The sequence below is a fragment of the Artemia franciscana genome, chromosome 4 (assembly GCF_032884065.1).
Source record: "Artemia franciscana chromosome 4, ASM3288406v1, whole genome shotgun sequence".
Taxonomy (NCBI): domain Eukaryota; kingdom Metazoa; phylum Arthropoda; class Branchiopoda; order Anostraca; family Artemiidae; genus Artemia; species Artemia franciscana.
The window spans coordinates 57,246,642-57,264,067 of NC_088866.1; the positions used below are offsets into that span (position 1 = coordinate 57,246,642).

Genomic DNA, 17,426 nt, shown 5'->3' on the forward strand with positions numbered 1-17,426 from the left:
CAACCAAGTATTATGAACCTGAAATTACAACCAAGTATTGTGAACCTGAAACTACAACCAAGTACTATGAACCTGAAACTACAATCAAGTACTATGAGCCGGAAACTACAACCAATTACGATGAACCTGACACAACAACCAAGCACTATGAGCATGACACAACAACCAAGCACTATGAGCATGAAACTACAACCAAGTACTACGAGCCAGAAAGAACGACCAAATACCATGAACCTGAAACTACAACCAAATATTATGAACCTGAAATTACAACCAATTATTATGAGCCTGAAACTACAACCAAGTACTATGAACCTGAAACTACAATCAAGTACTATGAGCCTGAAACTACAACCAATTACTATGAACCTGAAACAACGACCAAATACTATGAACCTGAAACAACGACCAAATACTATGAACCTGAAACTACAACGAAATATTACGAACCTGAAACTACAACCAAGTACTATGAGCCTGAAACTACAACCAAGTACTATGAGCCTGAAACTACAACCAAGTACTATGAACCAGAAACAACAACCAAATACTACGAACCCAAAACTACAACCAAATACTACGAGCCTGAAACAACGACCAAATACTATGAACCTGAAACAACGACCAAATACTATGAGCCTGAGACTACAACCAAGTATTACGAACCTGAAACTACAACCAAGTACTATGAGCCTGAAACTACAACCAAGTACTATGAGCCTGAAACTACACCCAAGGACTATGAACCTGAAACTACAACGAAATATTACGAACCTGAAACTACAACCAAATATTACGAACCTGAAACTACACCCAAGTACTATGAACCTGAAACAACGACCAAATACTACGAACCCGAAACTACAACCAAATACTACGAGCCTGAAACAACGACCAAATACTATGAACCTGAAACAACGACCAAATACTATGAGCCTGAGACTACAACCAAGTATTACGAACCTGAAACTACAACCAAGTACTATGAGCCTGAAACTACAACCAAGTACTATGAGCCTGAAACTACAACCAAGTACTATGAACCAGAAACAACAACCAAATACTACGAACCCAAAACTACAACCAAATACTACGAGCCTGAAACAACGACCAAATACTATGAACCTGAAACAACGACCAAATACTATGAGCCTGAGACTACAACCAAGTATTACGAACCTGAAACTACAACCAAGTACTATGAGCCTGACACTACAACCAAGTACTATGAGCCTGAAACTACACCCAAGGACTATGAACCTGAAACTACAACGAAATATTACGAACCTGAAACTACAACCAAATATTACGAACCTGAAACTACACCCAAGTACTATGAACCTGAAACTACACCCAAGTATTATGAACCTGAAACAACGACCAAATACTACGAACCCGAAACTACAACCAAATACTACGAGCCAGAAACAACGACAAAATACTATGAACCTGAAACTACACCCAAGTACTATGAACCTGAAACAACGACCAAATACTACGAGCCTGAGCCTACAACCAAATATGATGAGCCTGAAACTACGACCAAGTATTATGAACTTGAAACGACAACCAAGTACTACGAACCTGAAACTACAACCAAGTACTATGAACCTGAAACTACAACCAAGCACTATGAGCCTGAAACTACAACCAATTACTATGAACCTGAAACAACGACCAAAGACTATGAACCTGAAACTACGCCCAAATACTTAGAGCCTGAAATAACGACTAAATACTACGAGTCTGAGACGACGACTAAATATTATGAACCAAAAATTACGACCAAACACTATGAGCCTGAAACAACAACCAAGTACTATGAACCTGAAACTACGACCAAATACCATGAACCTGAAACTACAACCAAATACTATAAACCTGAAATTCCAACCAAATAGTATAAACCTGAAACTACAACCAAATACTATAAACTTGAAACTACGACCGAATACTGCGAACCTGAACCTGCAACCAAGTACTATATCAACAAAATTACGATCCACTACTATAGACCCGGAACTACGACTAAGTACTCTGAACCCAAGCTACGATCGAATACTAAGAAACCAAAACTACAACCAAGTACTATGAAGCCAAAACTACAACCAAGTACTATGACCAAATACTATGAACCTTAAATTACTACTAAATACTATGAAGCTAAAACTAGTACCAAGTACTATGCACCTAAAACTAGTACCAAGTACTATGAACCTGATACTAGTACCAAGTAATAAGAACTTGAAATTAACATGTACTATGAACCTTAAACTACAACCAAATACTATGAACCCGAAACTACGACCGAATACAGTGCACCCAGAAGGCTACGAAAAAGCACTATGAGCCAGAATCAACAAAGTACTACGAACCCCAAATAAGTACTACAAGCCAGGCACAAAGAGTTACTCTGAGCCCAAAACTTGGAAGCCTCGAAAATAAAGTACAATGGGGTGAAAGATGTCAGTGCGAATAGTGAACCAGAAATTCTAAAATTAGGAGATAGTCAAAGTGCCCATAAGCATTGCAAGTAATTGGATTCAAACAGAGACTATTGAGGAACTAAGAAAAATTGTAGAAAAAATTTGAAAATAATTTTTAGCGATGCTATTTTTCTAATAAATTTATGAACAAACAGATTTTGTGCATTGTAAATTTTTCGGAAGTATAAACTTAACTTGAAGCGGCTTCGCCACCGGGCCCCGACACGCGGTAGGCTTCTATGTATGGATGCTCATTATCGTTTGTCTTCTAAACACAAACAATTTGAACCTTTTCCTTTATGTCATGACGTCCAAACGGACTTTAAATTAGAAGCAGTGCCTTTGTAAAATTATATTTTTTTTTACTGGACCTTTAGCTTTTGCCTCCGTTTGTCTTTTGTCATTATGAAAGACATATCACCGAACCTTTGTTTCATTTGATTTTTTAGGGGCTGGGACAAAAACTTCTTTTTCTTCCAACGATTTATCTAGTCCAGGTTTTTGATTTTCAAAGGTATGGTAGGTATTGATGATCTTATCCATGTCGAAATCCAAACCCCAATCATCATCACTATAACTTTCATTTGCTTTGGTCCGTTTTACCTCGGCTTGTCTTTCGTCATTATGAAATACATATCACCGAACCCTTGTTTTTTTGTTTTTCAAGCAAAGGAGTGGCAGACATTGATCATCAGTTTTTTTTTTCTTGTTTTTTTTGTAGTTTATTTATCTTATTTATTTATTTTTTGATGATAAATGAAATATTTTAGATAAATGGATTGTATTAGATGTCAGCTGTGCTTACAGGCAATTGTGGCCTTCTTTTTACCTAATGAATGAAAGTTTAAAATATTGTTCTGAATGCCTACCTACCTATCCATGTCAAAACCCCAAACCCAATCATCATAGCTATCATTTTCAATTTTGACACGTTTTGATTCATGGTGTGCAGGCTGGTCTTCATTTTCGTTTTTGACTTGCTCATATACTCGGTGTCGCAAGTCTTCTATCCGCGTGTGTCTTTGCTCTTTATTTTCATTTTTTGACTTACTCGCATGCTCGGTGTTGCATGTCTTCTAGCCATGTGTGTCTTTGCTCTTCATTTTTTGCTTTGACTTACTCACATGCTCGGTGTCGTATTTCTTCTAACCGCGTGTGTCTTTGCTCTTCATTTTTATTTTTTGACTTATTCACATGCTCGGTATTGCATGTCTTCTAACTGCGTGTGCCTTTGCTCTTCATTTTCATTTCTTGACTTACTCACATGCTCGGTGTCACATGTCTTCTAACCGCATGTGCCTTTGCTCTTCATTTTTATTTTTTGACTTACTCGCATGCTCGGTGTCGCATGTCTTCTAAGCGCGTCTATATTTGCTCTTCATTTTCATTGTTGACACGTTTTTGGATTTTGGTTACTTCAGACAATTTAGCAATGACCTTTACTTTAGCTGCGCGTATTAGAGTTGATGCAATTGATGATCCAGATTATCGATTTTCACATCTTACCACGTCCGGCCAAGTCATAGTTCAGGGGTTGGTTCCAAAGAATCGTCATTTATAGTATACATAAAAAAATATTTTTTTTTTTACTGAAAGTAAGGAAGGAGCAACATTAAAACGAACAGAAATTACTCCGTATATGAAATGGGTTGTCCCCTCCGCAATCCCTCGCTCTTTACGCTAAAACTTTTAATTGTTTTAAAAAGCAGAATTGTGGCAAAGAGTCAAACTCTAGCGTAAAGAGCGAGGGATTGCGGAGGGGACAACTCATTTCATATAGGGAGTAGTTTCTTTTCGTTTTAAGTTTTAATGTCGCTCCTTACTTTCAGTTAAAAAAAACTAGTTTTTTTATGTAATTTCTGAACGTTTTTGAATTAATGCATGTTTGATTTTGGCTCTCCACACATAAATTATCAAAATGAAATTTGCATATTAATTCTTTTTTTGACTAAATGGCTTTCTCTTAGTTTTGATCAGACGATTTTGAGAAATAAGGGATGGGGAAGGAGGCCTAGTTGCCATGCAATTTTTTTGTTACATAAAAACGCAACTATAAATTTTAATTTTTAAGGAATTTTTTTATTAGTAAAAAATATACGTAACTTAAGAATTAACTTACGTAACAAACTTTTATATTCTTTAATTTTTATTATGTATATGAGGGGGTTTGTATCCTCGTTAATACCTCGTTCTTTACACTAAATCGTAAGTTTTGTCCCAATTCATTAAGAATGACCCCTAAATCAGAAAGGCCGTAGAATAAATAGTTGAAATTACTAAAAATACTATAGCACAAAGAGCGAGGTATTTATCTCCTCCTAAATACCTCGCTCTTTATGCTAAAGTATTTTTAGAACCCCTCATATGCGTAATAATCTCTGTTCGTTTTAAGTTTCAATGCTACTCTTTACTTTCAATTGAAAAAACTTTTCCATGTTTATTTTTTCATTGTTTTTTTTTATAGTAATTTTAGAAAATCCTGCACCCTTTTCATTGAACTTCTGTTCCCCCATGACATATTTCTCCAAGGAAAGATCCTCCCACATAGCCCCCTCCCCTCAACCCCAGCCCCAAAACCAAAACAAAATCCCCTGAAAACGACTGTACGCTTCCCAATAACCATTATTATATGTAAACACTGGTCGCAGTTGGTAACTTGCAGCCCCTCCCCTAGGGACTGTGGGGGAGTAAGTCATTCCCAAAGACATAGTTATTATGGTTTTTGACTATGCGGAACAAAATGGCTATCTCAAAATTTTGATCTGTTGACTTTGGAGAAAAAATGAGCGTGGGAGGGGGCCTAGGTGCCCTCCAATTTTTGGTCACTTAATAAGGGCACTAGAACTTTTCATTTCCGTTAGAATGAGCCCTCTTGTGACATTCTAGGACCACTTGGTCGATACGATGACCCCTGGGGAAAAAAAAACAAAAAAAAAACAAACAAACTAATAAACACGCACCCGTGATTTGTCTTCTGGCAAAAAATACGGAATTCCACATTTTGTAGATAGGAGCTTGAAAATTTTGCTACAGGGTTCTCTGATACGCTGAATGCGATGGTGATCAGTTTTTTTCAGTCTTGTGCAAGCTTTGATGATAAAAGTCATCAAATGTATGTGTGTATATGTGCATGTATGTATGTGTGTATGTACGTATACATGTATGTGTATGTGTATGTGTATGTGTATGTGTATATGTATATATATATGTATATGTATATGTATGTGTATATGTATATGTATATATGTATATGTATGTGTATGTGTGTATGTATATATATATATATATATGTAAGCCCTATAGATAGGTAGAGTAGCTCCATAGGAGGCTTAGGCCAAGTAGGACCTTGTCCCAGTGGGGCCCATAATAGAAACTGGGAAACCCTCCCCTGGGGGTCATAATTTCAGGTGGAGGAGGAAGAAGGCCCCTCAAATGTACAGTCAGCAGGGCCAACTGCCGTGTTCACGCGTCAGATGAGTTACAAACCTTCTCCCAGTAATGGGTTAAATTGCATGGTGAAGCAGAACACCATCGTGGGAGGATCCTCTATAGGAGGACAACTGCGGCAGGGCGTAAGATCCAGATTTATGGACAACGGCCTCTGTAAAGGGCTGCCTCGACCCTTTCGGGGTACCTGCAAGACTGGGAAACTTGCGGTCAATTTTTCCCACTTGAGGAGTGGCGCCCCTCGAGGAAATTATAGCCTAGTAAACAACACAGCACTCGTACGGGATTCTGATTATTGGATAATTTTCTGGGCTTGGTTTGTTTTGATGGGCGCTTTCGGGCTGAAAAACCTCTTCCTAGCTAATTTATCTACTATGGGCTGCCTCCCCGTAGTAGCATAATATTTGTAGGCATTAATATATAATGAGTCGGAGGTAATAGGCTTGGGACTGTCTGTGCAGGATTTCGACTCTTGTTGATAGAAGAGCATCGCCAAGTGCTGAAAACCATGTTGTGACCAAGATGGGCCCAGGATTGCACAAAGCCTCCAACTTACTGGAGGTCCCAGGGACTTCTTGCTGTCCGGTTCTAAGCCGGCTTAAGCGCTTCGGTGTAGACTTGAGAAGATATGTTGGTCCCCATCCTGCACTGGTATCCGGGATCACTGCTTTTCTTGAGGCCAAAATAATTTCAAAGATTTAAAGAACATGAAAATTGGAACTTGGAATGTTACGACGTTAAAAAATGACTATCGCATCGACATTTTGACTGACGAATTCAGACGGTTTGAACTGGATTTATTAGGAGTTTCAGAAACTCATATCCCAGGGGTAGGAAGCATGAAATTAGGTGACATAGAATTTGTTTACTCAGGAAGGAAGGATGGGGTACATAGACAGGGAGTAGGGCTCATGATGAATAAGGAAGCTGCTAAGTCTTGTTTAGGCTGGGAAGGTATTAATAATAGAATACTAATTGCTCATTTTATGACTAAAAAGTTTAGGGTATCAGTTTTAGTAGTATATGCCCCCATTGAACCAACTGATGGAGATACTAGTGACTCAGATGAATTTTACTTACAGTTACAGGAGCAAATAGACAGGGTACCAGGTAGAAATATGGTGTTTTTGCTAGGAGATTTTAATGCCCAGGTTGGTAGAAATAGGGATAGATGGTATCCTAGCCTAGGTAATTTTGGTGTAGGAAAAGAAAACAGTAATGGCTATAGGCTTTTGCAATTTTGTAGGTATAACAACCTAGTTATAAACAATACGGTGTTTGGTCACAAAATGGCCCATAAGTTGACATGGTATTCACGTGATGGTAAGACAGCAAACCTTATTGATTATGTTATTGTAAACAGAAGACTAGCAGGATCAATACAAGATACTAGGGTGTATAGGAGTGCCGTTATTGATGTTAAAAGTAAAGATCACCATCTAGTAGTGTCTAAGGTTAATTTAAAGCTGAAATTTCGGAAGAGTAACTCCTTCCCGGAAAGTTATGATGTTGGTAGACTTCAGGATGAAAATTTGAGAAAAAAATTCCAGGAACAGTTGAGTACTAAACTTGAGGGTTTAAAATTTGACAATGTGGAAGATGGATGGAATAATTTCAGAAAAACAATTTGTGAAGTTGCTGATGGTGTCCTAGGGAAGAGTGCTAAGACAGCAACTAGGAATATTAGTGAAAAAGCTTTAGGTTTAATAGAGAGTAGAAGGGGTTTGTATAAGAATTATCTGAGCGATAGGTCGTATGAAAACAAAAGGAATGTAAAGAAAGTGGAGAAAGCATTAAAATATGAACTAAGGAGATGTGAAATGGAGGCGATGGATAAAATTGCTGAGGATCTGGAAGATGCGGCTAGACGGCATAATAGTAAAATATTATACTGGCATGTTAATAAATTGAAAGGGAGTAGCCGATCCGGACTAGTCCCAGTTAAAGATAGAAATGGGGTCACAATTAGTGATAAGGAAAAAGTTAAAGAAAGATGGGTGGAACATTTTGAGAATGTGCTAAACCGAGATACAGTTGCAGGAAAAGATATAGATGAAAATGAAAAAGTTTGTGATACCTTGGATGTGAAGGAAGATTTGTTTAGTGAGGAAGAATTAGCGACAGTACTAGAAGGATTAAAAAATAATAAGGCCCCAGGTGCTGATAGTATGATTAATGAGTTCCTTAAATATGGTGGCTCTGAGGTTAGGAATAAGCTACTGAAGATTATGAACATGATTTTTGAAAAAGGGGAAGTACCCAATGATTTTAGGAAAACCTTAATTAAACCACTGTATAAGAAAGGTGACAAGAGTGAATGTCGGAATTATCGAGGCATTAGTCTGGTCTCTGTAGGTAGCAAATTACTGAGTAATATGATACTTTTTAGACTGAGACATGCTGTAGACAAAGTTTTAAGGGAAGAACAATGCGGTTTTAGAAAAGGTAGAGGATGTGTCGACCATGTTTTCACTCTTAGGTTAATAATTGAGAAGTCCCTTCGTTGTCAAACACCTTTGGTCCTTAGTTTTATCGATTATGAGCAAGCTTTCGATTCTGTTGATAGAACAGCGTTAACAAAGGTCTTATCGTTATATGGTATACCAGAAAAATACATTAAAGTGATTTGCGCTATGTACGAGAATAATACTGCTGCGGTTAAGGTAGGAAATGAGGTTAGCAACTGGTTTTGTATTAAATCAGGAGTTAAGCAGGGTTGTGTTCTATCCCCCTTTATATGGATCATTTTGATGGACTTCGTCTTAAGGAGCACAGGAAAGGCAATTGGAGACCATGGAATCAAATGGGGAGGAAGAACGCTCCTGGACTTAGATTATGCTGATGATTTAAGCATATTAGATGAAAGTGTGAGCAAAATGAATGAATTTTTAGAGGTTTTACGAGTTCAGGGTGCTAAAATAGGCTTGAAAATTAATGTTAAGAAGACTAAGTCACTAAGGTTAGGAATAAGTGAAGATGAACAGGTGACCTTAGGTAACGAAAAGATTGATCAGGTTGGGAGCTTCAGTTACCTTGGTAGTATTATTAGTAAAGATGGTGGGAGCAGTGAAGATGTTAAAAGTAGAATAGCTAAAGCTCAGGGTGTTTTTTCACAGTTAAAAAAAGTTTGGAAGAATAGAAAGATAAGCCTACAAACCAAGATTAGAATATTGGAAGCTACAGTGATGACAGTGGTCAAATATGGCTCTGAAGCATGGACACTCCGAAAAGCAGATGAAAATTTACTAGATGTTTTCCAGAGAAATTGCCTACGGATTGTTCTGGGTACCCGGCTGACTGACCGTATTTCAAACAGTAGGTTGTACGAAAAGTGTGGTTCAATCCCGCTTTCTGGGGCTATAATGAAAGAAAGGTTGAGATGGCTAGGCCACGTTCTACGGATGAAGGATGACAGATTACCGAAGATTGTCCTTTTTGGCCAACCGTCGGGGGCTACACGGAAAGCAGGTCGTCCTTGTCTGGGTTGGGAGGATGTCATAAATAAGGATTTAAAGGAAATGGGAACTTCCTGGGAGGGTGTAAAGAGGGAGGCTTTAAATAGATTAGGTTGGAGGAGGAGCGTGCGTAGCTGTGTTGGCCTCAGGCGGCTTGGTGCTGCAGTGAGTTATTAGTAGTAGTAGTAGTAGTAGATTTTCGTTAAGATTTTGTGACTTTTAGGGGGTGTTTCCCCCATTTTCTAAAATAAGGCAAATTTTTTCAGGCTTGTAAGTTTTGATGACAAAGACTAAATTTGATGAAACTTATATATTTAGAATCAGCATGAAAATCCGATTCTTTTGATGTATATTTTAGCATCAAAATTCCGTTTTTTAGAGCTTCGTTTACTATTGAGCCGGGTCGCTCCTTACTACAGTTCGTTACCACGAACTGTTTGATTGCAACTGCAAATTTTCGTTTTTGGGCCTTCCAACAGACATTATATTATAAGTAACTGATGCGTTGGAAACTTAACAGTTTTACTTATGCTATGCATGACATGTAAGATCATGCTCATATGACGTCGAAAAAAAGGTCATTCGATTGAAAATTGAAAGGGATAGTGCCCTTTTTATTAGTCAAAAGTGATCGGAGGCCAACCAGCCCCCTCTCACGCCCATCATTTCCCGAAACACGTCCAATCATTTGAGATGTCCATTTTGTTTAACATACTTAAACGTCAAGAAATTATGTCTTTGAGGATGACCAACCCCTCCCCTTTATCCCTCAGGACAAGGGTTGTAAGTTATTCCCTGGGGCATATAAGGTTTTTATAATTGAAATTGCCTGGGGCATCTAACTGAAGATGGGAGATAAGCTATGTTTTTTTCAGAATTGTTGAAAGGTTCAGTAATTATGCGTTTGGGGATGTCAACCTCCCATCCCAAATCACCCACTCTCCCCCAATGCCTCAGAGCAAGGGCTGAAAGTTGTGCAATTTGTTCATTGTTTAAATATAATATATATTAATGAGAAAAGGTGAGTATTTTTGACTTCTGCTTTCCCAAAATATAGGGGGTATTAAGGTGAGTCTTTCAGGGAATGTTGAGGGGAGTGTTGAACTAAATCAAAAACATGTTATGTGTATACAGGCTGTCAAAATGGCGTAACTCAGGAATTACTGAGTATATTAATTTGGAACTTTTAGGGAATGATCAATTGACCGAAAAGGCAATATTTGATCGCTACTACTACTATTAATACCACTGCTTCTACTACTACCACAACTGCTGCTACAACTATTACTACTATCAGTAAAACCACCATTTCTGTGGCGAGTACTACTAAGGCTGAGGATATTGAAATAAACATCTGAGGAAATGTTGAGGGGAAAATTAAACTAAATCAAAACATACTTTGTGCATACAGATTACTGATATGGGCATATCAGCAATATATTAGGAGCGGCTTATCGTATCAAAAGGAAAATTCAGGGCACCATGAGTGCGATGTTCAATTGACCAAAATGCAAAATGTACCTGCTACTACTGCTATTAGTACTGCTACTACTACTGTTACTATTGCTAATAACAATACACTATTACTGCTTCTACTTTTCCCACATAATTTTTGAAAATTTTACAGCATTGAGAGAGGAAATTCAAACTAAATCAAAACAAACTATGTAAATGCAGATTATCAAAAGGGCCTATCTCAAGAATGGATTTAGGCAGTAAGTTGGCACCTAAGGATGTGTTGTGATGTGTTTCTGATGTGTTGGTGATATTTGGAAACAACATTAAAAGTGTACACATAGTTTCTTCTGGCTAGTTCAAAATTTGCTACAACTTACCCTGAAAGGTCAAACTTGACAATATAAGCCGTTGATATTATATTGCTTTGTCACCCTTCTGAGAATCTACATTATCATTGTTCATATTGATTTAATTTAACGTCCACCTAAATATTCCTTGAAAGCTTCACCTTAATACCCTTAGCTTGTGCAGTAGCAATAGTTGTAGTAGCAATAGTAGCATTAGTAGCAGTAGGCCTAAGCATATAGTACCTTCGGTTTTTTTCCACATCCCCTTAAACACACGATGAAAGTTTCAAAGTAGTTCTATCAAGCATTTTGAATCATTGCTGATACGTCCTTTTGACAATCTGTGTGGGTATAGTGTATTTTGATTTTGTTCAAAGTAGTTTCAATATTGCCCAAAATTTTTGCCTTAATACCCTTAGCTTCAGTAGCAATAGCATTAGTGGATATAGTAGTTGCAGCAATAGCAGTAGCAGCAGTAGTAGCAGTAATAGTAGTAGTAGAAGTAGTAATAGTTGTAGGAGTAGGAGTACAAGCAGTACCATTATGATGCAAATATTGTCTTTTTGTTAGTTCAACACACACACACCCCCCCCACAACAACTGTTCTTAAGATATTGCTGACATGCACTTTTTACAACCTGCATATAGATGACGTATTCTGATTCAGTGTACCTTCCCCTTAAAAATTCCCTGGAAGTTTCACCTCCATATCCTTAGGTATATTTGTAATAGTAGTCACAGCAACAATATTAGTACTTAACTCAATACAATTAGCCATTGCTGTGATACTGTCGATATGTCCTTTTGACAACCTGTATATCCATATACTTCATGAATTTTTTCATCTTAGTGCTCTTACAAGTAGTTGCAATAGAATTAGTAATTGGAGTAAGAGTAATAGCAGTATAACTAGTAAATGTAGCAATGGTATTAGCATTAGTGTGCACATGATGCCTTTTGATCAATTGATCTTCTCCCTTAAGCATTCTCTGAGAATTCCAACTTAATCCACAACTCAATTCTTAAGATACACTATTTATACAATCTAAATCCACATAGTGTCTTTTGTTAGTTCTAATGTGCCATCAATATTATCCAAAATTTTACCTTCATAGACTTAGCCTTAATAATACTAGCGTAAAAGCAGTTGCAGTGGTAGTAGGAGAAGTATTTACAGTGTTAGTGTTATATCAATAGTAGCAGTAATAGTCGTAGCAGCAGTATTAATAGCGGTAGTAGCATGAACATCTTGCCTTTTGGTCAGATGGAAATCCATTTCATGATGCTCCGGAATTTCACCTTGACACAGTAAGCCATTCTAAAAATATTGCTGATGTGCGCTTTTTTCCCCCTTTTGGCACCCTCTTCACCTTAATACTTAAGCCTTACAAGTTGTTGCAATTGTAGTAGTTGGAGAAGTTAAATAGTAGTAGCAGTATTAGTAAAAGTAACAATGATAATAGTGTTTTTAGTGACATGCATATATTACCTTTTTGTTAATTGATCTTCCCCATTAAATATTCTCCAAAAGTGCCAACTTAATACCCAAATCCATTCTTGAGATAGGCCCTTTTGATAATCTGCATTTACATAGTTTGTTTTGATTTAGTTTGAATTTCCTCTCTCAATGCTGTAAAATTTTCAAAAATTCTGTAGGAAGAGTAGAAGCAGTAATAGTGTATTGTTATTAGCAGTAGTAACAGTAGTAGTAGCAAGGGTAACGGTAAAATTCCTTCTGCGGAAAAATGAAAAGTACCTTGTCTCTATCAACTTCTGTCATTTGTAAGGTCTCCTGAAGAGTGTCGTAGCGAATCTCAAGCTGGCTTCTCGCTCTTTCCGTTTTTACTAATTCTTCTTTAACCGCTGAAAAATCAGCTTTCAACTCGTCAAGAATGTGCTCTATTGAAACCTTTTCAGTCTCAGCTTCTTTCAAAAGCTGCTCAATATGTGATTTTTCTTTACTCAGACTTAAATTTGTTTGTTCGAATCTGGTAATCTGATCACGGAGCAATTGAATTTCTGACTTATATCGAGAAATATCGCTTTCTAACTCTAACTTCTTCTTTTCACAATTCTGGAGGTTTAAGGCTAAGTCTTTTTTCTGTCCTTCTATTAAATTACGATCGATAGACATACGTTGAATTTCAGCCCGTGCTTGGGCTAAACCGTGTTTCAAATCTTCACAGGCCTCTCGTAGCGTAGTGTTTTGACTTTCCCTAGAAGATTAAATATAAACAAGAGATCTGATCCTAGAGCGTAAACAAAACAGAATTTCACTCAATATATCATAGGATTACAATAGAAAAAACACAAAAGAATGCCATAAAAGAGAGCAAAAATATGAAAATTGGCCCATAAATGACAAAAAAGAATAGCAAGACAAAAGAATAAATACATGAGAAAATAGAAAACTATGGAGGATAGATGAATGTCAGAAAAAGGAGCTGTATTATATAAAAAGTATTTAGCCAATCTAAAGGCATTTTTTTTTCTTGAAAATAACATAACCAAAATTTGATTTCCCTTGGAAATTTAAAAATTTCATTTTGCCTGGTAAAGACGCACTTACGTTTAAATTCCGAAATTGACAATCTTTCATCTAAGGCATATTGTCAATTTTGGATTTTCGGGTTGTAAAAACACAGTCCAATATCAAAAGCGGATATAAATGTAACTGTTCAAAATATGATTTCCCCATTGTCTGATTTTATTTTTCACTACCTTTTTATGGTTTATTCAGTTTTGGCGTGTTCTATATATATATATATATATATATATATATATATATATATATATATATATATATATATATATATATATATATATATATATATATATGATTTTTAATGAACTAATTTGTAAATTATTTCTGTAATAGCAAAGGTGTGACACATACGGAGATTTTGGCTTCACGTCTGGAAGCCTTTAGTAACGGATAAAAAACTTTGGGAATTTTCACTTTCCTATTCTTAAAAAAATCTGAAAGAAATGTGTTTCACGGATAAAGCTTTTTGCATATGTGGCCGAAATATTTGGAATTTTATTAGTATACATATTTTTTCACTGTCTTCATGAAACCCGTTAAAATATTTCATTACATTTTAATTATGTATGGAAAGGCAGTACTGTCTAAGAAATTGTTTACTATTTAAAAATATTTCTAAAATACAATTTCTCTCCACAATCGTATTATTAGAGGTTGGATTGTCAGCAGCAAATTAGGCTGTAAGAATTCATTTTTTTATAATCTGACAATCGAAATCGAAAACATTGAAAATGAAGCAATAAGGTGTAAAATATACACCCAAACAGAGGAAACTCGTTGCAGTCATCACCTCCCCTATAGTCCACAAATCGGACAAAAAATGTTAAGAATTTTCAGAATGAGCATCGAAAATAAATGCTGCTATTTAAATGATGTTCCAGTTCCAAAAATTGTAGGAAGGTATATGTCTGGATGTCTGGAAAAGAACACCGGATTTTAAAAACCGTTATTTTTATTTGTTGTTTTCGACAACATCTTATTTGCATGTCTTGTCATCAGTGATCACTGAAATGATTGATAATTGATCACTGATACCAAAACATGCAAAAGCACTGTTGCCAGCAGCAAAATAAAAATAAAAAACTTTTCAAATCTGGCATTCTTTTTGAGACACCCTTTATATTCTACCTTTCCTATAGATGAGTACAAAGTCTTGGAAGTAATTCTATGATACACAACCATTTAATTGATTTAATTGAATCATTTAATCATTTAATAATTATTAGGGCTAATGTTTAAATTTATTAGACTAAGCTATTATTTCAAATAAGGGAGCACGGGGCGAAACGGGGTACTAAGTTTAAAATGATTTTTATTAATTAGAAGGAGTCCATATAAAAGGGTTAAAATTTCATATATTGTTATAAACAAAGTTTCACACTCATATTGAAAAAAGTGAACACATTTATTATTTAGTTACTTAAGATATAAGAAAAGGGTCAAATACCCCGTCCTGCCCTAGTTAAAATCGTCCTCGCTATTAATTCCTGTACAGGAATTGTGGGCCCATTTTTGCATATGGAACAGACTCGAGCAAGGTGGCTCTTCTAAGAAACTTAAAGAATTTTTAAAGAATTTAAAAGAATTATTAATACATTCTGTCAAAGATTATATTTGATTATCAGTATTTTGTGCATAATGATTGACTTTTTCACGAATGTTAACTTGGTTTAAGTGGAACGGATCTCGTGTATCGTTCTTCTACATAAAAACGCAAATTTCATGGTTGTCTTAAAAAAGAAGTGATAACAGTTAAAACTAACACAAAAAGCATAAAGAGATATATTTTTTGTTTTTCATTAACATGGCTTTAATGGCAATGCTAACAATGACAGGTGACAGGGCAACGTGCAGCTGTGCAGACAGTGAATCAGAAAGTGTCAACTACTACATCGCAGCTTTACCCATCAGAACTAAAAACAAAGCTTTATTTAAGTTCTACAACTGGGCTTTCAATTAGAGATATGAGCTTCTATGGATCTAATCTGAAATATTCTGAAAGGCATCGTTTTTCTTAACTATTCTTTGTTGATTATAAAATTGTTAGAGATAATCAGTATGCAGACCGTTGGCTAAGTAAAAAAAATTCTACAGCTTTAATTATTGTTCAAAAGAGACTGTTCAACCTTTAACCCAATTTTAAACCGAACTAAAAAAAAAAGATAGAAAATAATTTATTGAGGACTTGATTTATAACTATATTGAGGACTTAATTGACTATATTGAGGACCTAACTAAGATTAAGATTATGATTTATAACTATAACTTATAACTTATGATTTATAATATTGAGGACTTATGAGGACTTATGATTTATAACTATAACTTATTACAATATATTTAGGTAATTGTCAATGATGTTGGTTGATTTTTCTCAAAGACAAAAAGTGACTTTTCCGTTTTATCATTTTTTCAAAGCGTCAGAGTTAGCCGTTAGTATAACACAACCATTAAAACAGAATTATTAAAGTGCAGCTAAAATAAGTGAAAAGGCTTATTACAAAGACAAATCGTGCCTAAATATGCAAACAAATACTTAAAATAATATTAATTTAATAAAATAGATAAATAGAATAAAACTTTATTATCAAGCAAACTCTCACAATATAAAAAACTGCTGAACTGGATGCTTCCAGTCAGCTAGCCTGTATTGTATACAAAAAACAAGACATACGTACAAAAGTGAAATATTAAAACATTGCCTACAGCGATGAATCAAACTGGCCTGCCAAATAAAATTAGAGCACTGAATAAAATGGATAAATTGAGTACTTAAGTACACAAACAAAAGTACATAAGTATAATACTAGTAAAATAAGTAAAAGTAAGTAATATAAGTAAAATAAATAAAAATGAGGATATGAGTAATGAGGAAATGAGGATCTGATCGGGATAAACGGGGCTTTGGAGGGCAATAAGAGGCTGGAAGCATTCATTGAAAGCGTGGGTTACGACGCAGAATATTTCCGAAATTAGTGCAAATTGTAACACATCGGGCTGCCAAGGTAGGGAGGCAGGATTCCTTGATTAGGAGAATGTAAGGCGGCACTTTGCCTTGACCGTAAATAATTCTCAAGGCTCTCTTCTGGATAATTTCTAGCCTCGGACTGGTCCACCGTAAGACCAAAATGCCACAGTGGGCAAGCATACTTAAGCTGTGAACGGACAAAGGATATATAAAGGCGGAGGATATGTGCTTTTGGGCATGAAAATTTAGTAAATAGCTTAAGGAGAGACAGAGATGTACTAGCCTGCTTAACAATAGAGCGAATGTGGACCTCTCATTTCAAATCGCTAGTCAGTGTGACCCCTAAGAGTTTAGTTTTTGTTGTATTTTTTTCATTAGGTATTGGTGTTATAAATGATGGCTTTGATTTAAGAAAACTATAGGTCATAATATGAAATCTATGGGAGTTCACTTTTATTTTTGACTGGGCTGCTTCACTTGCAACGTCTTCAAGAATTTACATTGCACTGCTTTTAATATTTCGTCTGCAATTTTTGAGCAATGGCATGTTATCCACAACTTCCATCTATCGGCTGATTTATTAGCCAGATTGTTAATCATTACCGAAAACCGCAAAGGACCTAAAGGCGTACCCTGCGGAACTCCGCAAGAAATAGGGAGCGAATCATATTAAACATTTTTGTACTTAACAACTTGACTCCTATTTGACAGAAAAGATGC

At 36.0% G+C, this 17,426-nt stretch overlaps 1 protein-coding gene across 3 annotated transcripts in view; it reads right to left on the minus strand.

Moving 5' to 3' along the window:
* The window catches only part of LOC136026649 (rootletin-like), a 329,138-nt gene that overhangs the window by 230,502 nt on the left and 81,210 nt on the right, over window positions 1-17,426 (minus strand). For all 3 annotated transcript variants that reach the window (XM_065703386.1, XM_065703385.1, XM_065703387.1), the window contains one exon: window positions 12,950-13,409. In XM_065703386.1, the coding sequence (XP_065559458.1) occupies window positions 12,950-13,409 (460 nt within the window). The remainder of the gene's footprint in view (window positions 1-12,949; window positions 13,410-17,426) is intronic.